Source organism: Mesocricetus auratus, unplaced genomic scaffold (genome assembly GCF_017639785.1).
Source record: "Mesocricetus auratus isolate SY011 unplaced genomic scaffold, BCM_Maur_2.0 Super-Scaffold_100003, whole genome shotgun sequence".
Classification (NCBI taxonomy): domain Eukaryota; kingdom Metazoa; phylum Chordata; class Mammalia; order Rodentia; family Cricetidae; genus Mesocricetus; species Mesocricetus auratus.
Window position 1 is genome coordinate 88,797,409 of NW_024429188.1, and position 27,035 is coordinate 88,824,443.

A 27,035-nucleotide genomic window follows, 5' to 3' on the forward strand; every position below is an offset into this window, starting at 1 on the left:
ATTTAGGGACCTTTCTAAAGAGAAATAAGGCTTGCCAACACTTCAGTGGGGAAACAGTTTAGGGGGCCTCGAGAAAACATGAAGGAGACCATCTTTACTATAGAAGGATGAAAGATGATAGATGAAACTGATTTTAATACCAAAGATAAATTCCAAAGTAGCTTCTCATTTTATAAAAGGGTTCACAGCAGGACTCCATTAACTAGCCAATGCTCCTAGTGCATTTAGAGTGGGATTGTACAGACAAACATTCAGTTGTCATGTATTTTTATAAAAAGTCAATAGCTATATATACCTATCCAGACAGGCAATCTTCAAACGGTTGTTTCTAGTTCAGTTGCAGAGACCCTGCTGAGCTAAAAGCATAGGTTCCTTCTCCAAGACTCTCTCCTCGCTCAGCTCAAGGCTGAAGGAGGGAAGGGGTGGAGCTCAGTTCTGCCACCTCATTCAGAAGCAGAAGCAGCCGAGGACCTAACACAATTGAGTCTGGAGAACAAGGAAACATGAGGACGGCCCAGCTTGAGAGCTGGAAACTCCCTTAGAGAACACCTAAGCCAAGGCCTCTTTTTGCAGAGGGGGAAATGGAGACTGGAGTGGGGGAAGTGACTTGTCCCGAGTCATCCAGTGATTTAGTGGCAGAGAATGATGCTAAGATCCAGGCAGACTGCTTCTCTCAGATGGAAAAGCTGACTTAAATACCAGATGTATTTCTTCCAGGCCACGAGGCTCCTGGCTTGATGCAGGTAGGAGAAAGGATGAGGGGTGGCTTGTGGGCTCACCATGATAGCTCTGGCCTGCTGAGGCGGCTGAGGCGACCAATGCTACTGAGGTCTGTGCTCCACCTCCCCCCCCCCATTTTTCTCTCTCCTTCTTTCCTTCTCTCTCTTCAATTCCAGCCTGATCCTAGGCTTGGCCAGCTGCCCAGCTCTACTCAAGAGCCCCAGAGCTAATGAGTCTACCTAACTCAACAAGCCATTGTCTAGGTAAAATATCTCCACTTCAGGCCAGGGGTGACCCCTGCTCTGGGTGGGTCAATGTTCCCACAAAGCCACACACATTTCCTTCACGTCAGGCAGTTTGAACAGTTTTGTAGGTGTTCTGGTCATTGTTACCTCCAATCTGGTTTTTTTTTTTTTTTTTTGGAAAGAAAAGGTTTACCCATAGGCCTCTGGGTGAATGCCCAACTACCCTCTGGGGAGCCTGAATTTGCCTCTGCCTCCATCTGGTCTCATTTAATGGGGATCTGAAAAAAAAACAGTTCTTGCTTCTGCGCCAGTGCTCAGAGCTGGGGGCCTCTGCTGTGAAAGGAAACTGAACGCCACCTCGCACCTCATCAGGGCTGTGAGAGTAGAGTTCTGCTCCTGTTACCCCAGGCCCTCGTTAGGGGTTTGAGAGAGTCCTGGCAGGGAGAACCGGAACCCTGAGGCTTGTCCGTGAGACAGCCTGGAAATCTTTCCCTGGTCACAGGAATGACCCAACTCCGGGGGCCAGCTGAGAGCCTGCTGCATAATTCAGCAGATGGCTGTCTCTAGTGGGAAGACACTGGAGAGGAGGGTAGCATTAGTTCTCACTCTCCTGAGCATGTGGCCTCCTTCCTCTGTGCAGGCAGCTGAGAAACCCACGGTTTCAAATCCCTGCAGCGGGAGCAGCCTCCTGCCAACAGAGGAGGAAGGGGTCTGTGTTTCTAATTTATTCTGTACCCCCTCCAGTTGTTACTTAAAATAATCCACCATTACATGGCTGGTGGCTCCAAGATTTTTATTTAAAGCAATATGGAGATAGGAAAAAAAAAAGAATGAAAACCCACACAACCCGTGACTGTGCTATCTTGGATTTAAGCTGAGACTCTTTTTAACATCAGAGAGTCTCCACATCACTCGAGTCTGCTTTTCTCTGACCGCTTTGGGGATGCTGGCAGATGCAAGGAGGCGAGGGGGAAATGAGGACATGGTAGAATTTTAATTTCTTAGAAACACCTTGGAAGGGCCGATACCTTTAAAAAGGGAGTCTGTGATCTGGTAGGCATTTCATTGTTCTATCCACTGACCAGCAATAACATTCTGGACTAGGTCTCTTGCTTGCTGCAGGCATAACATGAAGAGACCAGGAATACCTGTCCAGGAAGTTGTTAGGGGAAATGAAATACAGATGGAAGCATTTTGAGAGAACTAAGCATGTTACATCTATGCAAGGTTTCCTTTCTTCTTTTTCTTTCCTCCCTCTTTCTCCTCCCTCACTGTCCCTTTTATTTCTTTCCATGTGTCTTGTATGTAGTTTCAATGCACATACAAATAAAGGCCTTCTCAATTTTCCATGCTGATATTAAGTCATGGTTTTGACAAACTAGATATCCCAGCAAGTCTGGAAACCAGCGCTATTTAATTTTATAATAGTGCTTTTCCCCCTCCGCTTTTCCTAATTAGTTTTGTTCAAGTTAAAGCAATGGGGTTGTTCCCTTACAGAACACAAGATGTGAGTGAGACCATGCTAATAACAAAGCTAGCAATTAATAGAATATTTATGTCAGGCACTCCACAAAGTAAATGCCATGCATATGATTGCAGATCAAATTCTCATTTTATTATACAGACCTATTAGTCTACTGTAATCAAGATTTGTAATAAACACACCACTAACACTCACATTTCCTGGATTTAAAATGTCAAGAGGAAAAAGGGCTCATTCCTGTCTCGTCTGGCAACTCTGAGATGGGGCAGTTACTCCATGCCTTGACCACCACTATATCCTCAGCACTTGGCATAGGACCTGGCAGAGTCAGTGCCCGATAAATAAGCATTGAAGAATGAATGAAAACAGCAGTGGGTGAATTGACAAATGAACTGTTCCCAAGCAAGTAGCAGATGTGTGATCTCACCCATCTTCACACCTACCGTTTTCCTACCCAGAGCCCCTCAGGAAGCCTCTCCTATCGCTTACAGCCTTCATCCATAGCTGAATTAGGTCCCCTATAATGACTTCTCATGGTAGGCAGTAGTTCTCCTCTTTAGCACTTAGGATAATGACAATTAAATAGGGATTTTTAAAACCTTATTATTGTGTAGGTATGTGTGTATGCTATGGTGTGTGTTCGGAGGTCAGAGGGTTTTGCTGAGTCTAGAGATCACCTGAAATGTCAGGCTTCTATGGTAAGTGGGTTTTTCTTTTCCCCACTGAGCCTCTCACCGGCCTTACTTGAAGATGTGTGTCTGCCTCCACCGTTAGATTGGGAACTCCTTTGAAAGAAGAGGCTTAGAGGGAGGGCTGGCACTGAAACACTCCTATCTTTTTTTTTACATGAAGGGTCTCACTATGTAGCTCTGGCTGCCTTGGAACTCACTCTGTAGACCAGGCTGGCCTGGAACTCACAGAAATCCACCTACGTCTACCTCCTGAGTTCTGGGATCAAAGGTGTACACCACCAATGCCTGGCTACTCTAATGTTTTTGACAAATCTTTTTTCATTTTTTATTAATTTATTTTTTACATTCCAATCCCAGTTCCCCCCTCTCCTCCCACTCCCCCAACTCCTCCCCTGCCATCTGCTCCTAAGAGAAGGTAAGGCCTCCCTTAGGAAGTCTGTTAAGTCTGTCCCATCATCTCATTGAGACAGGACCAAGACACCTCTCCACCCACCTCCCATGCCCCTGTGTGTTGTTTACAAATTTTAAAGGCACAAAGAAGTTGGGAAACTATATTATGATTATCCCTATTTCCTTGACTTAGAATCAACAGTTTTTCAGCACTATAGCCTCAGGTAGGTCTATGGAGTTTGGTTGTCATTTTTTTTAGTACATTTGCTAATTTTAGTGATTAAGGATTAAGGCTGAGTGTCAAGAGGAAAACCATGAGGTAACTGCTATCCAGAGCACCCAAGACAGGCATTCCAGACTAACTTTGTTTGACAGATGAAAGTATGTCTCAAAACAGACAGACAAACAAAAGATGAGTGGATAATGGTTACTAATGGTAAGGCCAGAATGCAGAAGCAGTGTTCTCCTCAATGGCAGGTGCTAACTTGAGGACGGCTCCTCCAGGCCAATCCTGGCAAAAACAAGTCTTGTAGTCCTTCCAAGGTCTTTCATTAGGTGCAATGGCTTAATGAAATGTAACTGGAAAAAGCAGTGTCTGAACTGAAAATGCAATACTGAATGAAAGGTAGATGTAAGCGACAGTAGATAGAACTTTTTGGTGACTGTGCCATGCCTTCCTAGTTCACGCTGGATGAGTCAGTCATGTAACCCCTAAAGAGCTGTATCTGCTACTTTTGGGGCTGGTATGGTTGGTAAGGGCTGGTCATAGTGTTACTCATATCAGTCAAACAAATATTCATAGCAATGGTGGACAGATGGTGCTGTCACTCAGGTGAGATGCAATTGGAACTTTCAAGATGCATACACACCCAAATGGAAGCCCTACCCAACTCCCACACCATTTTAGTACTAACAACATTTGGCAACAGTGACCCTCCAGTGACTCTGTGAAGACACCCGAGCATACACTACTCACAAGGCATCATGCCTCAGAGTTCATTAAGAACTTCTAAGCTTGCCACACATAGCCTGACTCTCTAGTCTTCTCTTTCCAAGTCCTAGACACTTACTCTTTTGAAGAAACCAGAAGCAACCAGCCACTCCAAGTCTCTTGAGTTAATTCCAGCCTCCCCTGGTGAATTACAACTTCTTGCAGACACAAAGGAAAGCAGAGAGACAAATGACACATAAATAAGAGCTTCACTGGTTTGGGGGAGGGAAGCACGGAGAGTGACGTCAGTTTTCCCAGAAACCCATTTATCATGATAACAAAGTCTCAAGTGCTTGGGCTGCTTCAGAATTTACCATTCAATTATGTTTTTCAGTATACAAGGTGGCAAGGCCAGCCAGAGAAAACTGGAACCACCCAAAGCAAATCAAGAGACCTTGAACCATCCCTTACTGCACCCCCATTTGCAGAACAAAGGTGATCTCTAGGTTGTCTAAGTTGTGTCTATGGTGAAGCAGCCTTGAGAAATGTTCTTCCTGGCCAACATCAGCCTTTCAGTCCTAATCCAGGAAAGGGAAACTGGTGAGGCAGGGTTGATGCAAATTCATTATGACAAGAACGAAATCACTAGTGTCATTTTTTTTTTGGTCACTAAGGATAAAGCAAGTGTGATCCAGGAAACTGATTCATCTATTTAAAACTATGGTATCTTTAAAATACAGATAAGAAAACCACCCTGGTTGTCCTCAAAATATTAGTGTCAATCTTGAGAAATCTCTCCAATTCCATCGTCATCAAGAACGGTCTGTTATCTGGCCCTGCCTTCCGCACCATGCCTGCATAAGGACCTCTGTGCTGGGCTGTACAAGCAAGCACTAGAGAAGATTTCACATAAACGACCATGACCTTCCAAAGCCAGACAGGAAATGGAATACATTTCTTTATCTGTAGAGAAAATGCTATCAGATTCTGGATTCAGATTTAGAAAACAAATCAATTGCAATTACACCAAATGCCTAAAGGCTGCTTCCTACTCTCTCCTTCTGTACTGGAGTCACGTTGCACACCTAGTTCTCTAAGTAAATGTGAGGTTACAAGGTTATCATTTTTCATCCAGTAGTATTTGGGGGTAGTGGGCTATGCTTGCCCTAATTCGACTTCATTCTGCTTCAGCTTATGGTGCTGGTGTGCTGGTGGAATGGAGAAACTAGATTGTTTCCCCAAATGGAATCATCTCCCTTTGTAACCAAACTTCTGATCTAAAAACAAATAAACATGGAGTCTCGGCTTCTTGGGTATTATTTCTCTGCACATCTCCGGCTGGAAAACTTTAGTTTTTAGAATGTTTTTTTTTTTCAGAGTTGGTCGCCACCAAAAGAGAGGGAACACTGCTTCCGCAGGTTTCACGCTATTTTCCCCAGCCTCTACAGAAAGATGTCAGTTCCACAGGTTTTAGCATACAAGCCCATGCACATTGAACCCAAGACCGACCCTCAGAGAAGTGCTCAGAAACCTGGCAAAATACACAGCCGGCCACCTACCGGCCCGGTGAACTGTACCCTCCCCACTTCCACAGCCGCACAAATGGGACCCTGAGGGTCTCGGCACAAGTGGACACCAAGGCATTCGTACACAGGGACAAACACCATGGAGGTAAGCACAGAGAAACAGGCCAGACTCACTCAGGGTCACATTACCCTGCTATGGACAAGGCAGGAGGGCACACATTGACACATACGCACACACATTGGTACACACACAGACGAAGTCACATATGTAATGCATATGGAGAAACCCTACTCTGGCCATTCATCTCCCCGCCCCCTCGCCCCACTCTGCCTTTGGCCCCAGGCTACCCCCAGCTCCGCGCCCCTCTTTCTGGGCAAGCTGGAGTCCCAGCAGGCAGCGTGCTCAGGGGTGCTGCCAAGCTTAAGGGGACAAGGATCTGGAGGGCTCTGTACTCATGCGGCCATTCATTCGGCAACGCCCCAGCAGCAGCGGGGCCGCAGCTGCAGCAAGGGAGGCGGAGGTGCTCACTGCAGCTCTCTCCCGCTATGCAAGTTCAGCTGCCCGCCGGTAGGCTTTGCCAATCGCCCCCCCCCCACCCTCCCGCCACCACAGGTCTCCACGACGTGCTAGGGAGAGAGGGGACTGAGCTAATGACCCTGGGAGCAAAAGTCCCGCCTTGCCTCTGCTCCTGGATGCTGCCCCACTGCCCTCCGCGTGGTAGTGGTGGTGGCTGTGGCCAAGTCTGCTTTTGGCCATCCCCAGCCCCCCAGCCCAGCCTCACTTCCCAGCCCGGGGACTGGTACCCAAGCCCTGTACTCACCACCTGGCGAGCTATATCGGCCGCTGCCATCGCTCCTTCGTCCGCCAGGGCTGCAAAGGGTGCCGCCGCAACGGGAGCTGCTGCACAGGAAACAGAGGAGCTCCTCCGACAAAGAGAAAGTGTTACACTTCGGGCGCGACCAAGTCTGGTGGGGGGGGGGGAGGTGCCAGGGAGGGGCCCCCCTCACTGCTGCTCCAACCCCAACCTCTTCTCTATCGCCCACCCCCTCGGAGTAGGCTGTGGGGGAGGGGACGGATTGGCCGCGCAGCCTTCCCCTAGGGCGAGCTCAGTTCCAGTTCTCTCTGCAACCCCAGCCTTGGCCTCCGTGAAGGGGGCGGGGGCTCCCCTCGGTGACCACGTCCTCCGCCCCCCCTCCCTGTTACCACTGTGCTCCGTGGTACGTCCCGACCTCTGCTGAATTGTCACACACACACACACACACACACACACCCCTGTTCTCCCTTACATCCCTGAGCCCCCAGACTCCAGCCTGGAAGGGAGTCCCAGCCCTTCCCCCTCCTTTCAGTTCCCAGGCTGAGATACGCAGTCCTCTCTCTTTTCCCAGCCCCCAGAACCTCTCGTGCTCCCCGCTGAGAACCCCAGGTACTTGGATGAGGGCACTGGCCTCTGGAGTCTCAATGCTTCACTGCGGTCCATCCCAACTAAGCAAGTTATCTCCTTGGCCCGGGAAGGTTGGGGGTGGGGGGCAGGGCGGCAGGGCAGGGGTTGCGACAGGACAGGGGTTGCGGCACCTGCAGCGCCACCACATTGGAGCTCAGAAATGGAACGTTAATCGGGGAGCCGCACTGCAGCCCCACAACTGAGCTATGACTTGTGGAGGACGTCTTTCCTGTCCCGAGGTTCCCAAGTCTTGGTTGCAGTAGGCTATAAAAGCCATGGAGTTCGGGCTTCCCACTACTGTACCCAATAAAAACTGACCTCTTTGGTTCCCTTCTAGTCCCTGCCCTCAGTGTGAACAGGGGAAACCAGGTTACAGAGCATTCAGCCTTCTAGGGTAGGGAGCCAGAAGGGAGTCTCAGAGTGGGAACTGAAGGTCTCTAGCTCTGTTGAGCCAGATGGAGATACAGGAGGTGTAATCTGTCCAGCCCCAATTGCTCCTCAGTCCTAATTCAGCCAAGGACTACATGGCCAGCCTGGAACAGAGGACCTAACATTCAAAATCTAGAACTATGCCTGCCTGCTCTCCTTTTCCTTCTAGCCAACTATTATCGCCAGTCCTTTCCGAGTCTCCAGCCCTGAAGTCCACACCTCCCTTTCTCTCTGTCTTGGGATTGGCTCTTTGTTAGCTCCATGTGATTGATGAACTTGGCATGATACAGTTTGTCAGAGGCCCATGAGGGACACCCCATTCCTCAAAATGATGGGATCTTAGGTCTCTTTCTTGAGGAGACATCACCAAAAAAAAAAAAAAAAAAAAAAAAAAAAGGAAACCTGGGAGAGGGTCTCACACAGAGGCCAGAGCTAGAAAGTATGGGGAGAGAGGAGGCAGGGAATCAAACGTGCTCCCCTGGTCCTTCCTTCCCCCTGGCAGTGAATGCGTCTCACGTTCTCCCGGCGAACTCTTTATGTAACTTATACACCTTGACAACAAGGACTCTATGAAACGTGTCCCCAGTGCCTAATGTGCTGTTCCACCAAGTGATTTCAGAACAGAAGAAAGTGGCATAAAGAGAGGACAGCAGGAGAGGCAGCCACGAAGAACTAAGTATTCAGGGGGTAAAGTGACACTTGTATTCCGTCCTTGTTCTAGAGATTCAGAGTAGGCTAAAAAAAAGAACGGTCTGGGACAATCAGAGACCACAAGGTAGGTGGTGGTGTCAAGGAAGAAAAGCAGCTGTAGTTTCTGAGACCTTCAGGAACACTTGGGGAATGGTTAGGCCCTGGACTGGTTATAGCACAAACACATAAAACCAAGGTTAAAATTGAGGAACTGCTTGGGACTTCAACCGGATGGGGGTGGGGAATCAGAGGTGTTGGCTGCCTCCAGGCTAGGCCTCCAGTAGGTTGCCTTGGGTCTTTCCTGACAAAGGCTGGGGTATGGTACGTGACTAAGGCCCAAACCAAGCTCTGTTACTGGCTGCACGGCCTTCCCCTAGGGCCAGCCCAGTTCCAGTTCTCTGGGAAACCCCAGCCTCCTCTGTGAAGGGGGCAGGGCACCCCTGACCATGTTCACCGCCCCTCTCTGGCTGCTACTAGACTCTGTAAAAGCTGCTACCAGGAGGGTTGAGCGGGAGGCCATAATGGGATTGTTGGGCTCCCCAGGAGTCCTACCAGCCGTGACCCCCAATAAGCACATCCCACACATTATGGAACAGCTCTGGGGACACTTCACCACAGGTACCTTGGTGTGCTACTGCCCTCAGCTGCCTGTCCCTAGAGGCTATCAAAACCCGAACAAGATCTCTTTATAATGCTGGACCTCCCAGCCTGGGATGGTGTGTAATTCAAATCTCCTGCAATGCCTTTGTTCCTTCCCTACCTGCTGTCTGTCTCTACAATAAACACACAGTTCTACCAAGGTTGTGGAAAGTGCCGGAAACTGTGCCTCTCAGTCTTTGGTCTTGGTCACCTTCTCAGGCACAGGCAGGCAGAAGGGTTGAGAAGAGATATCAGAGGTGGTCAGTTGGTAAGTTTTGCTCCTTCTCCCCTCCTTCTGGGTTGAAAAGATCTCCCTTCATGATAGGAAAAAAAACTTCAGAGGCTAAACTAAAAAAAAAACAAAACAAAAAACAGAGGTTACAGGGAGAAATGGGCCAGTTAATTTAGTTGGTAGAGCAGTTGCCTAGTACACAGGAAGGTCTGGATCTGGTTCCTAGCAGCACATAACTCAGGTGTGGTACAATCCCAGCATGCCTTGTGTTCTCAGCACTCTAGAAGTAGAAGCAAGAGAATCCCATATTCAAGGGTATTCTAGCTACAAGTTCAGTTCAAGGCTAGCTTGGGCTAAGTGAGATTCTGTCTCAAGTTTTTAAAAGGAGGAGGAGAAGGATGAAGAGGAATTTTTGAACTCCTAAGCACTACCATGAACACATGTGCACATGTGATGTGGTGGCCTTGTGGCAACCCTGGCTACCAAGGCCCAGCACAGTGCAGTGTCTGGCAGGTACTCAGTCAATGGTTGCTGAGTGAAGAAATTAACAGAGGCATATAAATGAGCTATTTTCATATTTCTGTTTTCCTTAAGGAAGTTGGAGCAAGCCACAGCTTCCTTGGGGTCAGCAGGTGACTGTTAATGTCTGTGAAGCCACAGTCTTCTGCCTAGGAGGGGAAATGGCTCCCCTGCCAGATAGGAATAGCTCCTATTTGGAGCCAACATTGACAGTCAAGCTTTACAGATACGACTCTGGCTGATAAGGTTGGGTGCTAATACCGAATAGGATGGGGGGCTGGGATGGGGACATAATAGTGACATGCAGTCAGACACTCAGGAAAAGTCATTATCCTGAAATTATCCTGAAAGTGAGGCTTTATAAAAGGAGAAAATAAGGCCAGCATAATTGGTCTCAGGTAAGTAGAAAAGCTTTTAGAATGACCTAAGAGCAGAAAATTGGAGAAGGCAAGAGCAGCATGATCAAGACAGCATCAACTGCATAAAGTCAGTTAAAAAAGCTGGAAGCCTCCCAGCACTCGGGAGGTGGAGGCAAGCGGATCTCTGTGAGTTCGAGGCCAGCCTGGTCTACAAAGTGAGTTCCAGGACAGCCTCCAAAGCTACAGAGAAACCCTGTCTCGAAAAACCAAAAAAAAAAAAAGCTGGAAGCCAGGAGTTGGTGGTGCACGCCTTTGATTCCAGCACTCAGGAGGCAGGCAGATCTCTGTGAGTTCGAGACCAGCCTGGTCTACAGAGTGAGTTCCAGGACAGCTACTCAAAGAAACTCTGTCTCTAAAATCAAAATCAAACAAAGAAAAAAGCTAGGCATGATGGCACATACCTTTAATTCTAGCACTCAGGAGGCAGAGACGTCTATGCATTAGACGTCAGTCTGGACTACATAGAGAGTTCCAATACAGCCAAGAATACACATAGAAAGGCCCTCAGCCTCCCTTTTGGGAGAAAGAGAGAGTAGTTAAGAGGCTGAGTCAGGATGAAGTAAGGATTCTTTTGTACATTAACTTATACTGCTCCTAGTTTGACTTTGTACCGCTGGCTCTCAAAATGTGGTCTTTGTTCAACAGCCTCAGTGTTATCTGGTACATTATAAGGAATGCAGTTTGGGACTGGGAATGTAACTTAGTTGGTAGAGTTCTTGCATAGCATGCACAAAGCCGTGGGTTCTAGTCTCCAGCATTGCAGAAAAAAAAAAAGATATGGTGATTTGTACCTATAAATCCCAACACTTGGAAGGTGGAGGCAGGAGGATCAGAAGTTCAAGATCATCATCAGCTACACAATGAGTCCAAGGCCAGCCTGGGATACAGGACACCCTATCTCAGATCATAACAAGAATATGAATAAGAGGACCTACAAAGATGGCAGCTAAAGGAAGGCTCCTCGAATTCTGAGTTCACTCCTAGGATCCATATAGAAGGAGAGAACTGAGTCATGCATTTTGTCCTGTGACCGCCACATGCACACTATGGCATATAGAGACTATGCACTCACACACACACACACACACACACACACACACACACACACACACACACGTGCCTTTTAAAGAACAATGTAAATAAGGAAGTCGGATGGATGGGTGAGCAGAGGCACTAACGACTTAAGTTTGATTTCTGGATTCTATGAGGTCATAAAGCTATCCTCTGACCTCCACAGGTGTGTCGTGCCACAAGTGCATCTGCACACACATGCACTAATATAAAAAGAAAGGAAGAGATGGAGCGAGGGAGGGAGAGAGGAAGGAGTCCAAGTTGTAGGTATAGTTCAGTGTTAGCATTCAGGAGGCCCTGGGTTTGATTCTCAGTACTGAAAATGAAAATAAATTTTAAAAAAGAAACAGGAAGAGAGCATTTAAGAAACTCCACATCTTAGAAGAGGTGGGAAAGGGAGACACTGGCTATAGAGACTACAAGATGAGATGGGACCAGGTCTGGAAGAGCCATGTTAGCGGCAGCAAGTTGCTTGGGCTTTCCACTCTAGAGTAGGGCGGCCTTGGCTGCCTTGTCTAAGGACCATGCCCTTTCAGGGTCTGGAATTGTGCCTGGCACAAATGGGATAAAGCAAATGAAAAAAAGAAGTTAATGGGCAGAATTTTCTCTTTTCTTATTTTTAACCGTAAATCTTTCCTAAATCTTTGACAGATGTTCCTGCTTATCAGCTAGCAAGCAATGAAATAAACGAATGAGTAGCAAATGAATATTAAACAGGCAATTCCACCACTGATCAAGCTTAATTCAACAGTTTATCTTTTCATGGACATCTGTGCTTGTGGCTATGATTTTATATTGCACACACATAATGTAGACATATTTCCTGCTCACAGAAGTATTCTTTAGAAAATCATTTTATTTCAGATGGTGGGATTTAGTGTATCAATTATTTCATGGCATTCTAGAAAGGACACCATGATGTCTAGATGCTGTGCTACCTGAATCTGTTGGAGAATTGGTCCCTTAGAGGAGTTGTTGAGGAATGAGGAGTGAGGAAGTGACAGGAACCCATTTGCAATTTGAAAAGGTCACTGTGGCTTCAGCTGAGAAAAAGGAATTTGGAGCAGAGAGTGATTGAAGCACTTAGTGCTCCCAAATAGAGTGACAGGTCTCACGATGCTATTTGCTGTGGTTGGTGCCATCCAAAAACTCATGTTGAAATGCAGTTCCCTTTGTGAGGTATAGAGAAAGAATAAATGCAATCCCACCCAGCACAGTATTTATAGGTGGGGTCTTGAGGAAGTGACTTGGACTAGATAAGGTCATGAATGTGAAGCCCCCATGACCATGAACGTTTTTAGAATGCACTGTAATTATAACATTGAATTTCTAAAATATTTATTTTATGTATGTCTATGTATCTGTGTGAGTATGTGCCACATGTGTGCAGGTGTCCTCAGAGGCCAGAAGAGTGTTAGATCTCCTGGAACTGGAGTTACCGGCTGTGAACATGGGTACTGGGAACTGAACTCAGGCCGTCTAAAGAGCAACAAGTGTTCTTTACTGTTGAGCCATCTCTCCACCCTGACCATGAAATTCTGACCCTCCTGTCTCTACTTGAGTGCTGGGATTATGGGCATGAGCCACCATACCTAACCTATCCATGTTTCTTAATGGGTGATAGTTAATGTGAATTAGAAGGGGGAGGGGGAGGGGAGGTGAAAAGGCTAATAATCTGGGAACTACGTTATAGTTAGATAGAAGTAAGAGGTTCTAAAGCTAGGCATGGGGTGTACACCTGTAATCCCAGCACTTGGGATTGAAGGCAGAAAAATCAGGACTTCAAGATCATCCTTAACTACACAGCAAGTAAGAGGCCAACTTTGGCTACGTGAGATCTTGTGTAAAAACAATCAGCAAAAAGTACAAAATTGTAAAAAGAAAATATTCCAGGAATACATTTCATTAGTAGAGCTTTTGCCTAACATGTACATAGACTCTGGGTTCAATCCAAAAAGTTATAGTGTGTTATTATACAGCAGGGTTATTGTAGATAATAATAATGTACTATAAATTTCACAAAGATAAAGACATTATTTTGGATTTTCTCACCATAATTTAATGATAAGCAGTTGAGGTTCTATATTGTAACACATATTATATATAATGTTTACCTGAATTTAAACAATGTATACATGTATCAAAACATCATGGTGCCCCATTACTATACTTAGGTCTTAACTGCCCCCTAAAGGCCAATATGTTAAAGACTTGGTCCTGTACCATTGAGAAGTGGTGGAAAAGTCAAGACTCAGAGCTTCGTTAGGAATCATTATGTTATTGGAGCATGCCCTCAAATGAGATTGTGGGATCCGGATCTCATGTTTTACTTGTTTTTACCTGGCTATCCATTAGGTGAGCAATTTTTCTGTACCTTGTACAGGGCCTTAAAACAATAGGATCAACTGATCATGGACTGAAACTTCAATCAATCCCCAGAAACCACATGGTGGAAGGAAAATCAGACTCCTGCAAGTTGTCCTTTGATGTCCACATATGCTTTGTGGCATGCTCATACCCACAACCCTATACACAAATACATAAATAAATAAATAAATAAATAAATAAATAAATAAGTGTTTAACATGAAATAAATGAATGAACAAACAAATAAACAAAAGAGATATTTTGGATACCTTGAGAGTAGATAATGGTGGACAAAGGGGTTAAGGACTGTTGGAACTTAGTCTGGTAGCTCAGTTTATCTGTGTATAAGGCTCCATGGAAGAAGTAATGTTTGAATTGAGATCTGAAAATTACATGGGAGTCTGCAAGGGCATTTCAGGTAAAAGCAAGAGCATGCGTGAAGTCTGTGTTCAAGAAAACAGAAAAAAGCCAGGCGGTGGTGGCACAAGCCTTTAATCCCAGCACTTGGGAGGCCGAGGGAGGTGGATCTCTGTGAGTTCGAGGACAGCCTGGTCTACAGAGAGAGTTCCGGGACAGCCCAGGTCTGTTACATGGAGAAACCCTGTCTCCAACCCCGACAGAGAGAGAGAGAGAGAGAGAGAGAGAGAGAGAGAGAGAGAGAGAGAGAGAGAGAGAGAGAGAGAGAGAGAGAGAGAGAACTAGGGCTGGGCTGGGCTGGCTCACCGATAGAGTGCTGATAGAAAGCACAGGATCTTGAGTGGAAGGAGCACAGAGCAAGGTCACGCAGGGCTCAAGGCCATTGCATTCTTTCCATCCTCAAAGTCTGGGGGGAGCTGAGGGTATGCTCGGTGATAGAGTGCTTGCCTAGCCTGCATGAGATCTTGGATAGTCTGTGATAGAGAGAGTGTGCTTGCCTAGCGTGCATGAGATCTTGGATACTCTGTGATAGAGAGAGTGTGCTTGCCTAGAGTGCATGAGATCTTGGATACTCTGTGATAGAGAGAGTATGCTTGCCTAGCCTGCATGAGATCTTGGATACTCTGTGATAGAGAGAGTGTGCTTGCCTAGCCTGCATAAGATCTTGGATACTCTGTGATAGAGAGAGTATGCTTGCCTAGCGTGCATGAGATAGATCTTGGATACTCTGTGATAGAGAGAGTGTGCTTGCCTAGCCTGCATAAGATCTTGGATAGTCTGTGATAGAGAGAGTGTGCTTGCCTAGCCTGCATGAGATCTTGGATACTCTGTGATAGAGAGAGTATGCTTGCCTAGCGTGCATGACATCTTGGATACTCTGTGATAGAGAGAGTGTGCTTGCCTAGCCTGCATGAGATCTTGGATACTCTGTGATAGAGAGAGTATGCTTGCCTAGCGTGCATGAGATAGATCTTGGATACTCTGTGATAGAGAGAGTATGCTTGCCTAGCCTGCATGAGATCTTGGATACTCTGTGATAGAGAGAGTGTGCTTGCCTAGCGTGCATGAGATCTTGGATACTCTGTGATAGAGAGAGTGTGCTTGCCTAGCGTGCATGACATCTTGGATACTCTGTGATAGAGAGAGTGTGCTTGCCTAGCCTGCATGAGATCTTGGATACTCTGTGATAGAGAGAGTATGCTTGCCTAGTGTGCATGAGATAGATCTTGGATACTCTGTGATAGAGAGAGTGTGCTTGCCTAGCGTGCATAAGATCTTGGATACTCTGTGATAGAGAGAGTGTGCTTGCCTAGCGTGCATGAGATAGATCTTGGATACTCTGTGATAGAGAGAGTATGCTTGCCTAGCCTGCATGAGATCTTGGATACTCTGTGATAGAGAGAGTGTGCTTGCCTAGCGTGCATGAGATAGATCTTGGATACTCTGTGATAGAGAGAGTGTGCTTGCCTAGCCTGCATGAGATCTTGGATACTCTGTGATAGAGAGTGTGCTTGCCTAGCCTGCATAAGATCTTGGATACTCTGTGATAGAGAGAGTGTGCTTGCCTAGCGTGCATAAGATCTTGGATACTCTGTGATAGAGAGAGTATGCTTGCCTAGCGTGCATGAGATAGATCTTGGATACTCTGTGATAGAGAGAGTGTGCTTGCCTAGCCTGCATAAGATCTTGGATAGTCTGTGATAGAGAGAGTGTGCTTGCCTAGCCTGCATGAGATCTTGGATACTCTGTGATAGAGAGAGTATGCTTGCCTAGCGTGCATGACATCTTGGATACTCTGTGATAGAGAGAGTGTGCTTGCCTAGCCTGCATGAGATCTTGGATACTCTGTGATAGAGAGAGTATGCTTGCCTAGCGTGCATGAGATAGATCTTGGATACTCTGTGATAGAGAGAGTATGCTTGCCTAGCCTGCATGAGATCTTGGATACTCTGTGATAGAGAGAGTGTGCTTGCCTAGCGTGCATGAGATCTTGGATACTCTGTGATAGAGAGAGTGTGCTTGCCTAGCGTGCATGACATCTTGGATACTCTGTGATAGAGAGAGTGTGCTTGCCTAGCCTGCATGAGATCTTGGATACTCTGTGATAGAGAGAGTATGCTTGCCTAGTGTGCATGAGATAGATCTTGGATACTCTGTGATAGAGAGAGTGTGCTTGCCTAGCGTGCATAAGATCTTGGATACTCTGTGATAGAGAGAGTGTGCTTGCCTAGCCTGCATAAGATCTTGGATACTCTGTGATAGAGAGAGTGTGCTTGCCTAGCGTGCATGAGATCTTGGATACTCTGTGATAGAGAGAGTGTGCTTGCCTAGCGTGCATAAGATCTTGGATACTCTGTGATAGAGAGAGTATGCTTGCCTAGCGTGCATGAGATAGATCTTGGATACTCTGTGATAGAGAGAGTGTGCTTGCCTAGCCTGCATAAGATCTTGGATAGTCTGTGATAGAGAGAGTGTGCTTGCCTAGCCTGCATGAGATCTTGGATACTCTGTGATAGAGAGAGTATGCTTGCCTAGCGTGCATGACATCTTGGATACTCTGTGATAGAGAGAGTGTGCTTGCCTAGCCTGCATGAGATCTTGGATACTCTGTGATAGAGAGAGTATGCTTGCCTAGCGTGCATGAGATAGATCTTGGATACTCTGTGATAGAGAGAGTATGCTTGCCTAGCCTGCATGAGATCTTGGATACTCTGTGATAGAGAGAGTGTGCTTGCCTAGCGTGCATGAGATCTTGGATACTCTGTGATAGAGAGAGTGTGCTTGCCTAGCGTGCATGACATCTTGGATACTCTGTGATAGAGAGAGTATGCTTGCCTAGTGTGCATGAGATAGATCTTGGATACTCTGTGATAGAGAGAGTGTGCTTGCCTAGCGTGCATAAGATCTTGGATACTCTGTGATAGAGAGAGTGTGCTTGCCTAGCCTGCATGAGATAGATCTTGGATACTCTGTGATAGAGAGAGTATGCTTGCCTAGCCTGCATGAGATCTTGGATACTCTGTGATAGAGAGAGTGTGCTTGCCTAGCGTGCATGAGATAGATCTTGGATACTCTGTGATAGAGAGAGTGTGCTTGCCTAGCCTGCATGAGATCTTGGATACTCTGTGATAGAGAGTGTGCTTGCCTAGCCTGCATAAGATCTTGGATACTCTGTGATAGAGAGAGTGTGCTTGCCTAGCGTGCATGAGATCTTGGATACTCTGTGATAGAGAGAGTGTGCTTGCCTAGCGTGCATAAGATCTTGGATACTCTGTGATAGAGAGAGTATGCTTGCCTAGCCTGCATGAGATCTTGGATACTCTGTGATAGAGAGAGTATGCTTGCCTAGCCTGCATGAGCTAGATCTTGGGTCCAATCCCTAGAACTGAAACAAAACAAAAAACTCTCTGAAATCAACGGGAAGCTTACCAGGGTGAGGAGGACTTAAAACTGGAGGGTGATATGACAGCAGTCGTTTTAACATCCTTGACTTCGGGGCAGGGTGGGTTAGAGAGAAGAAAACTACAAACAGGAAAGCAGATTTGAAGGCTTTTGTGGCAGTCTAGCTGAGTGACCATGGAGGCTTGGACAAGGTGGTGGACATGGACATGGAGACAAGAGAACACATTTGGGTGATATTTAGAATGTAAAATTGACCCAGGTTTGGTGATGGTAAGGAAGACAGATGTCAACCTGGGGACTCCTGTTACACTGGAGGGGACAATCTCAAGCAGGAAGTTACAGCTCAGAGGGGGGATATAAATATGAAAACCATTGGCGTATACTTGGCAATTAAGCCCATGTGAAAGGGTGAAGTTACCTAGGGAGAGAGTAGAGAAGATTGAAGGCTAAATTCTGGAGAAAACCAATACTTAGAAGTGGAAATGGAGCTGAAGATACAGTTGAGCTGATACAGTGCTGGCCTTGCATGTGCAAGGCTTTGGGTTCTATCCCCACTAGAAAAAGAAATAGAAATGGAAGAAGAAACAGAAACTGGAGTCCAGGCAAGATCGTGTGTCAGTGGAGCTCAAGCACAAGAGAATTTCAGAAAGAAAGTAATAAACAAAATTGAATGCTGTAGGGAAAAAAACCTGGGCAGTCTGGATTGTGGCTCAGTGCTTGCCTAGCAAGAGAGTCCTTGGGCTTCATACCCAGAAACACACACACACACACACACACACACACACACACACACACACACACACACACACACACACACACACACGGAGTTGGGGGGAGGCAGTCCAGGAAAAAAAAACAGATCCATGAAATAAAATTCCAGCTTCTTGGAGATCTCTCAGCTCAGCAACAGCTATTGCAGAGACAGGATGGTGGCCTCCAAACTACTTCATTGTGTTGAAGAATGACTAGGAAATGAATAAAGGGATTCAACACATACCATCGACTGTGGAGGGAAACAGACTGTGTAGGGGTCTGAGTTTCTCTGAGGACAGAAGACGTGACTACGTTCCAGTGTAGTTGGGAAAGGTCCAGGTGATAGGCAGTGATTGACTGCACACAGTATTGAGCCAGTAAATATTTAATAGCTAGCTCTCCAAGAAGCAACAACAAGCCTGCTCTGCGTCACTTGCTGATTTCCATGGTGTAAACACTCTCACCACGACTGATTTCAAGTTATCAGTATGATATCTTGAGCCTGGCAAGCAGGTAAAAGCACACCACACACGGCTGGCAGCGGGAGGACCGAGATGGTCACTTACTGGCCAGCGGTAGTTCTTGTTTTCCTGTACGTGTCTTTTGCCCACTTTTGCATTGAAACACCTGTCTTTCTCTTGCTAGCTCCTACGAGGCCTTTCCATGTGGCTAGTCATCCTGTGTCATTAATTTTGTTTGTAGTTAATTCTGTGCAAAGAGATTGAAATATTTATATGCCCAGCTCTATCACTGTTTTTCTCAAAGACTGTCGCCCCTGGTGTTGTACACTTCTTTGTGAACTAGTAAGTTGGTATTTCGCTTTGATTAGTGTGCACTTGCCTAGCGTAAGTGAAGTTTCAGAGACTGAGGGTTTAAACGGCAGAGGTGAAGAACTGCGTGTGAGTCTTAGGAACACCAAGATGGTGCTGCGTCAAGTGTCGTGCTAGCCAGCTAAGGGCATTCACCTCATATTTCCTACTAAATATTTCAGCCTCCGACTCCCACCCGAGAATCTCATCTTCCCGAGGCTGGCTCTGAACCCTCCATGTAGCTGAAGATGACCTTGCACTTTTAATCTTCCTGCCTCTACCTTCCAAGTGCTGGGGTCGCATAAATGTTTATCTAAGTGCCCTGTTTGTATGATGCTGGATTGAACTCAAGTCTGTGCAAACTAGATAAGCACTAAAGCAAAGAACCTACATCCCTAACCTCTCAGCTAAGCATTTGAAATACCATGGTGGTACAGAAGAAAGTACTTCTAAACAGCCTGCTTCCTTCTTAGGTATTTTACCTAGCAAATACAGTTTAAGTGCCTTGGGGTAAGCTGGTGACTGGTGTCCTGGTTCACTTTTATGGTCAACGTGGCGTGACCTAGAGTCACCTGGGAAAAAGGAATCTCAGCTGAAGAATTGGCTGTGGTGTGTTGTCCTGATTGCTGACCTTTGTAGGAGGCCCAGCCCACTGTGAACAGTACCACCCTTAGGAGGTAGTTCTGAGCCGCATGCAAAAACTATCTGGACGTAAGTCAGTGAGTAAGCCGGTGAAAGGCATTTCTCCATGGCTTCTGTCTCAGTTCCTTCTTGAGTTCCTATCCTGACTTCCATCAGTGATGGATTATGTGACCTGGAAGTGTAAACTGTAGCAAACCCATCCCCCCTAACCCATCCCCCCTAAGTTTCTTTTAGTAGTTGTTGTTTATTACAGCAACAGAAAAGCAAACCAGAAGCCATGGTTTTATCATGACATGGCCAGGAAGGACCTCAAGTAACTAGTCATGGTATGTTCCTGTTGGAAACAATTAAGGTAAAATTGTAACCATTGACCTTGACATCATTTTTTGGTAACTTGACAGCTCAATATTAAATAACCTTATAAAGTAGGTCTCATCACCTGGGGACATATTGACTTGCAGCAAATTGGTGAAGCTGACTCATTAAGGAAGTCATGCCATTTTAAATGATCTGGAATGTGGCTCTCTAGATGAGGGAAGTAGTCAGCGATCCAGTCAGGATTCAAAGGGGGAGATAGCAAGTGGAATGAATTGATGTATACTCATTTATTTCATAAAGATTTCAAGAACATCTTCTGTGTGCTGAGCATCTTATGCGAAGGATCCAGCCATAAAATGTGTCATTATGGAACTTACAGTCTGGATAGGAGACAGGGGACAGAAAGACAGCCTGATCGCATCAGTACAGAGCAATAAAGAGACCCCGCCCTGGGCCCTCGGGAATGGGTACCGTAAATCAGAATCAAGCAATAGAATAAGGCTTTACTGATGCGATGTTAGCTAAGCTGAGACTTGAATAACAGAAGTACCACTACCAAGAAATAGGTTGGGAAATTCCAAATGGGGTGGGGGGAATAGCCACAGAGGTGACTCTGAGCTGGCATCCAAACCTGAGAGAGAGCATGAATGAGTATGTGGAGGTCAGGGAGGGCTTGGGCTTCCAAACTCAGAACCATTAGTTCCCACATGGAAACATGAGCCAGAGAGAGATCTTTGAATAGATCTCTAAAGTAGATCCAAAATACCATGGATGGGATCTTGTCAGTTGTCTTAGGGTTAGTTCCTGTTAAAATGAAACACCACGACTAAAACAACTTGGGGAAGAAGGAATTTATTTCATTTACACTTCCACATCAAATTCCATCACTTAAAGGAAGTCTGGGCATGAACTCAAACAGGACAAGAACCCGGAGGCAGGAGCTGATGCAGAGAGCATGGAGGAGGGCTGCTTACTGACTTGCTCTCATGGCTTGCTCAACCTGCTTTCCTTTTTTTAAAGGATTCATTTCTTTATAAGGTATAGTGTTTCAAATGCCTGCAGGCCAGAAGAGGACACCAGATCTCATTACAGATGGTTATGAGTCACCATGTGGTTGCTGGGAATTGAACTCAGAACCTCTGGAAGGGCAGCCAGTGCTCTTAACCTCTGAGCCATCTCTCCAGCCCTCAGCCTGCTTTCTTATAGAATCCAGGACCACCAGCTCAGGGGTGACCCCACCCACAGTGGTCTGGGCCCTCCCACATCAATCACCAATTGAGAAAATGGCCTACAGGCTTGCCTACAGTCTGATCTCATGGAGGCATTTTCTCAGTTGTGGTTCTCTCCTCTCAGATGACTCTAGCTTGTAAGCATAGTAGATAAGGTAAACACCCTCCATGTTTTCATACAGTATGCAGCAGTCAAGCTCCATGAAGGGGTCCTCATGTGGTCTTTGGGCTGCTGTTTGACGTGGAGGTTCATCTGCCATCATGCAAGTTAACTGGGAGTATACTTCTTATTGGGGAGTTTGGGGACTTTAATATTCTCACTTTGTGACAAGTTGGCAAAGAACCAAAGCTGCTTCTGGGGCATGATATGGACTTTACTACAAATGACTTCCTGTCCCACCTCAGTGTAAGGCCTGTGACTGTCCATTCAAGTGAGACCAGAGGCCAAGTTTCTCAACATTCATAATCAGACACCTACAAACCATCTCCTCTCCTGGTTTCCAGAGGAAGAGGATCAGCTTTCAGCAGGGATAGCAATAAAAATAGTAGTTCTCAAATCCAGTGTCAGAATTATGGATTTAAATAAACTGCCATGGGGTAAAGTTGGGTGGGTAGGGAATGTGGGGTGGATCTGGGAGGAGATTGGGGAAGATGGGTGAATATTATCAAAATATACCATACAAAATCCCAAAGAACTCATGAATATATATTTAAGAAAGGAAGAAAACAATTAATTGCCATGAGTCTAATCACAAATCCAAACAAGATACCTGAAATTTTAGGAAAGTTTGTTTACACATGCTACTTACATTTTAGCCATTGCAAGCCACCTAATAAAAATACAGATAAATGCATATGGAATAAATTGTTGATAAAAGATTGTCTATTCAACTATGTGTATTGTAAGAACAGTAAAGCAAAAGAATTCCCCATGAATTAATCAACTGTATGAATTTGAAACGGCACATTTCCAGATTCATTGTTGGTCATTGATCAGTATTGATTGACCCAATAATAAGAATAGAACACTGGTATTCAATTGAATGAACTAGGCCAGCAGGAGCTATTTAGTCTGGCCCTATCTCATGATGATTCCACTTAGAGATTTGTGATAGGGGCTTTGGTTTGGGCAATTTTTAAAAAGTGAGGTGCTGCTGGGCATGGTGACACTCACTTGTAATCCCAGCACTCGGGAGGCAAGGGCAGGCAGATTTTTTAGTTCAAGGACAGCTTGGTCTACATAATGAATTCCAAGAAAGCTGAGGCTACATTAGAAAAAACAGGGGGTTGCTGGAGTGATGGTTCAGCAGTTACCAGCACTTGCTTCTATTGCAGAGGACCCCCGTGGGCACTCACAACTATTTGTAACTGCAGTTCCAGAGGGTCTGACTCCCTTTTCTGGCCTCTGTGGCCATTGCACACATATACTGCACAGATATACGCACAGGCAAAACACACATCCACTCAAAATCCAAACAAAGAAAGAGGGCTTATAGTCAGACTTCTTTTGGAGAGTCAGGACCATTGGCTCCCCAGCAATGACACAGAGACATGTTATTAATTATGAAAGCTCAGCCTTAACTTACGCTTATTTCTAACTAGCTGTTATAACTTAAATTAACCCATTTCTGTTACTTTACTTTCTGCTTCATGGCTTTATTAGCTCATATCCATATAGTCCATCCTGCTTGCTCTGTGTCTCCTGGCATCTCCACCTTCTTCTTCCCAATGTCCTCTCTGTCTGGAAATCCTGCCTAGCTATTGGCCATTCAGCTCTTTATTAAGACAATCAGAGTGACACATCTTCACAGTGTGCAAAAAGATTATTCCACAACAAGGGCTAGCAATAAAGTTTAGTCGTAGAGTACTTGCCCTAGATGCCCGAGGCTTGATTCATCCCCACCAACTCATGAAAGTTTACTTTTAACTTCAAAGATGAACTTGATGCTACATACATATAATCCCAGCATTTGGGGGAGGCAGAAGCAGGAGGATTACCACAGGCATGAGGCCTTGCTGCTCTACATAGTGAGTTACAAGCCAGAGCCAGAGCTACATATCAAGACCCTGTCTCAATAAAACCAGAAAGGAAAGGAAAGGAAGAGGAAGAAAAGGGAGGGGAAAGTTACTTGTGTGGGCTATTATTTCTGCCATAATAAGCAGCTATATGGCATTTCTATAGATATCGGGGCTGAAGAGATGACACAGCAGTTAAGAGCACTTACTGCTCTTTCAAAAGATCCAGGTTTGCTTCCTAGCACCCACACTGGGTGGCTCACAACCATCTATTAACTCCATTTCCAGGGATGGACACCTTCTTCTGGCCCCCATGGATACTGCATGCACACAGTGCACATATATATATGTAAAAGTAAAACACTTATACACATAAAAATAATTATTTTTAAAATGTCTGAGGTTGGATGGTGGTGGCACACACCTTTAATCCCAGTGCTCAGGAGACAGAGGCAGAACGATCTCTGTGAGTACGAGCCCAGCCTGGTCTACAGAGTGAGTTCCAGGACAGCCAACGCTATACAGAGAAACCCTGTCTCGAGAAACAAAACAAAACAAAAAGTCTATGAGCCTTATCTGTCTATCTCATCACAGTGTCTTATACTCAGCTGGGCCTCTGCACCCTACCATGGCTGCCACACAAAAGACAGAACAATCGAATGTTCCAGACCTCTGCTAGGCATGGCACATCATGTGGCTGGCTCTGTCCCTGTTGTTATGACTGTGGTCATTTTGACTTGTGAATTTCTGGCTCTGCACATGTAAGCTTTCTCCCTCCAGGCCTGAGCTCTCAGGGCCCTGTGGTTTAAACCCTCTTGCATTCTCCCCTCCACCCCTAAACCAAGGGAAGGGAATCCTCATGCAATCATGACTTACTTCCCACCAAGTATGGCATAGCATTCTTCAGAATCTATGCATGTACTGGGTACGAGTAAGCTCCACAGTAAGAGATGAGAGACTTCAGTCACCATCTGCCTAATCCTCATGACCAGCTGGAGTCCACATTTCCTTGAACGAATCAGCAGAGCTTTTCTTTGCCTCCTGTTGTTTCAATTTCAGTATGTTCAGATGCATTGTCTCTTCCATGAGAAAACAATCTTGTGAATCCTTGAGGTCTAGCAAGTTGCATTTGAGAACTTCTTCCCCCAAAGTCTTTGGTCAGTAGTGTCAGTTAAGTATATTTTCAGTTCTGGTATCGACCTCTTCCAAACAGCCCATAAGCTGATTGTAGCTAAGGCACGAGGGCACAGAAAGCTCAATGCTCTTTGCTGATTCCTCCATCACATGTACAGTATACCAGATTTGCAAAGTTCATGGCACAAGAGGCCATGACAGCTGGACTCACCCGGTTTCTTATGGCTTAAATACATTATTTAAATTTTGCTCGCCTTTTGATACACATATCCCACGAATAGCAAATGAACATTTAGAAATATTAATGGCTCTTCTTTGGGCTGGTGAAACCTATTCATCCATGTGGCTTGATATAAACAAATAGAATCTGGGCCGGGCGGTGGTGGCGCACACCTTTAATCCCAGCACTCGGGAGGCAGAGGCAGGCAGATCTCTGTGAGTTCGAGGCCAGGCTGGACTGACAGCCTCCAAAACAATACAGAGAAACCCTGTCTCGTAAGAACCAAAAAAAAAAGATGGTTCTTCAGTTAAGAGCACTAGTTACTCTTTCAGAGAACCTGAGTTCAGTGCCCAGCATCCAAATGATGGCCCATAGCTATCTGTAATTCCAGTTCTCCAAGATTCAACACTGTTCTGATCTCCTCGGGTACCATGTACATATATGATGTACATATATGCACACAGGCAGAACACACATATACATAAAAATAAACATTTAAAAATAATGAAATAGTAATTTTTGAGGGCCTGCAACACCAAAGGAAAGAGTAACAAAGATCAGAGCAGAAGTGAGAGAAATAGAGAGAAAGGCAAAAAGAGAGAATTGATGGAACCAAAAGTTGATTCTTTGGAAAAAATAGCCAAACATTCTTTAGGCTGACCAAAAAAGAAATAGCACTCAAATTACCAAAGCCATTCTGACCAATTTGTACAGAAATGAAAAATATTATAAGGAAATACCACAAACAATCATGAATGAACAACTGAATGTTAGCTGTTGGACAACTTTGATCAAATGAAAAAATCCTAGAAACAGTAAAAATTTACCCTGGTAGAAATGTGAACTTGAAAGAGATGGATACTAAATGAAATTGTGTGATCAATAATCAATTAGTGTTCATCCAATAGATAAAGTTTTACAAGTTGCTTTTGTTTTGTTTTGAGACAGATTTCAAGTAGCCTGGAATATATGAGACCCAGAGAGAGAGAGAGAGAGAGAGAGAGAGAGAGAGAGAGAGAGAGAGAGAGAGATGCACCACAAAATTACAGTAACCAAGACAGTGAGGGGCTAGGAAGATGGCCCAGTGGTCAGTTCTTGCTGTGCAAACATTAAAACTATGAAGACTAGAGTTCACAGTGGGGGCATGAGCCTGCAATTTTAACCTTAGAGGGTGTAGAGAGAGGATCCCCAGAGCACCTAGCCTATGTGTGAGCTCTGGGTGTGACTGAGAGGTCTTGCCTCAGCGAATAAAGTGGAAGAGCATCAAAGCTATTTCCTGACATCAGCCTTACCCTCATATGCACACATGCAAATCATGTCCCCCCACATGCGCCCAACACACACAAAGTGGAAAAGAGACAGAAAGGTCCCAGCTTAAGAATAGACATGAAGATCAATTGAACAACTTTGAGTACAGAAATAAACCCTCTGGTTTATAGTCAATTGATTTTCAGCGAGAGTGTTGTCTTGTACATTCAGGTTGCTATTGACAAACTATCATATACCAGGCAGCTTATAAACAACAGAAATTTATTCTTCTTGGTTCAAGAGGCTGAAAAACCTATAATCAAGGTACCAGCAGGTTCTCTCTGGCTCATAGATGGCACCTTGTTACTATATCCTCACACAGCGGAAGGGGCTACCTAGCTCTCTCGGCTCTCTTTTAGAAGGAAGCTAATCTTCAAAGATTCCACCCCCAATATCAGAATCCCAGAACCTACAAGGTGACTCATAACCATCTGTAACTCCAGTTTCAGAGTATCAAATGTCCTCTTCTGGCCTCTATGGGCAGAGATCACCTACACACAGGCAAACATATACATAAAATAAAAATAGATAAAATATTTTTTAAGTTTTTATACTTATTTATTTTAAGTGTATGAGTGTTTTGCTTGCATGTATGTAAGTATACCACATGAAAGACTAATGCCCAAGGAGATCAAAAGAGGGTGTCAGAACCCCTGGGACTGGAGCTATAGATAGTTGCAAGCTGCCATATGCATGTTGGGAATCGAACCCAGGTCCTCTGCAAGAGCAACCAATACTCTTAACTGCTGAGCCATGTCTCCAGACCCTATATAATTTTTTTTTGTTTTTCAAGACAGGACTTCTCTGTGTAGCTCTATCTGTCCTGGAACTCATTCTGGAGACCAGGGTGGTCTCATACTCACAGAGATCCATCTGCCTCTGCCTCCAAAATGCTGGGATTAAAGGTATGTGCCGCCACCACCACTAGCTTGATAAAATATTTTTAAAGAATTAAATTTAAATTACTCAAATGTAAGGATTAAAATGTAAGT

At 45.3% G+C, this 27,035-nt stretch overlaps 1 protein-coding gene across 6 annotated transcripts in view; it reads right to left on the minus strand.

Moving 5' to 3' along the window:
- Septin6 (septin 6) overlaps positions 1-7,204 on the minus strand; it is a 75,425-nt gene extending 68,221 nt beyond the window's left edge. For 2 of the 6 annotated variants that reach the window (XM_040744553.1, XM_021234718.2), the window contains exon 1: positions 6,809-7,202. In XM_040744553.1, coding sequence (XP_040600487.1) covers positions 6,809-6,838 — 30 coding nt within the window. In that variant the 5' untranslated portion in view covers positions 6,839-7,202. Of the gene's footprint in view, positions 1-6,808 lie in introns of all 6 variants that reach the window. The other 4 variants (XM_021234716.2, XM_021234714.2, XM_021234715.2 and 1 more) reach the window with 4 other exon arrangements.
- Between the last annotated feature and the right edge of the window lie 19,831 nt (positions 7,205-27,035).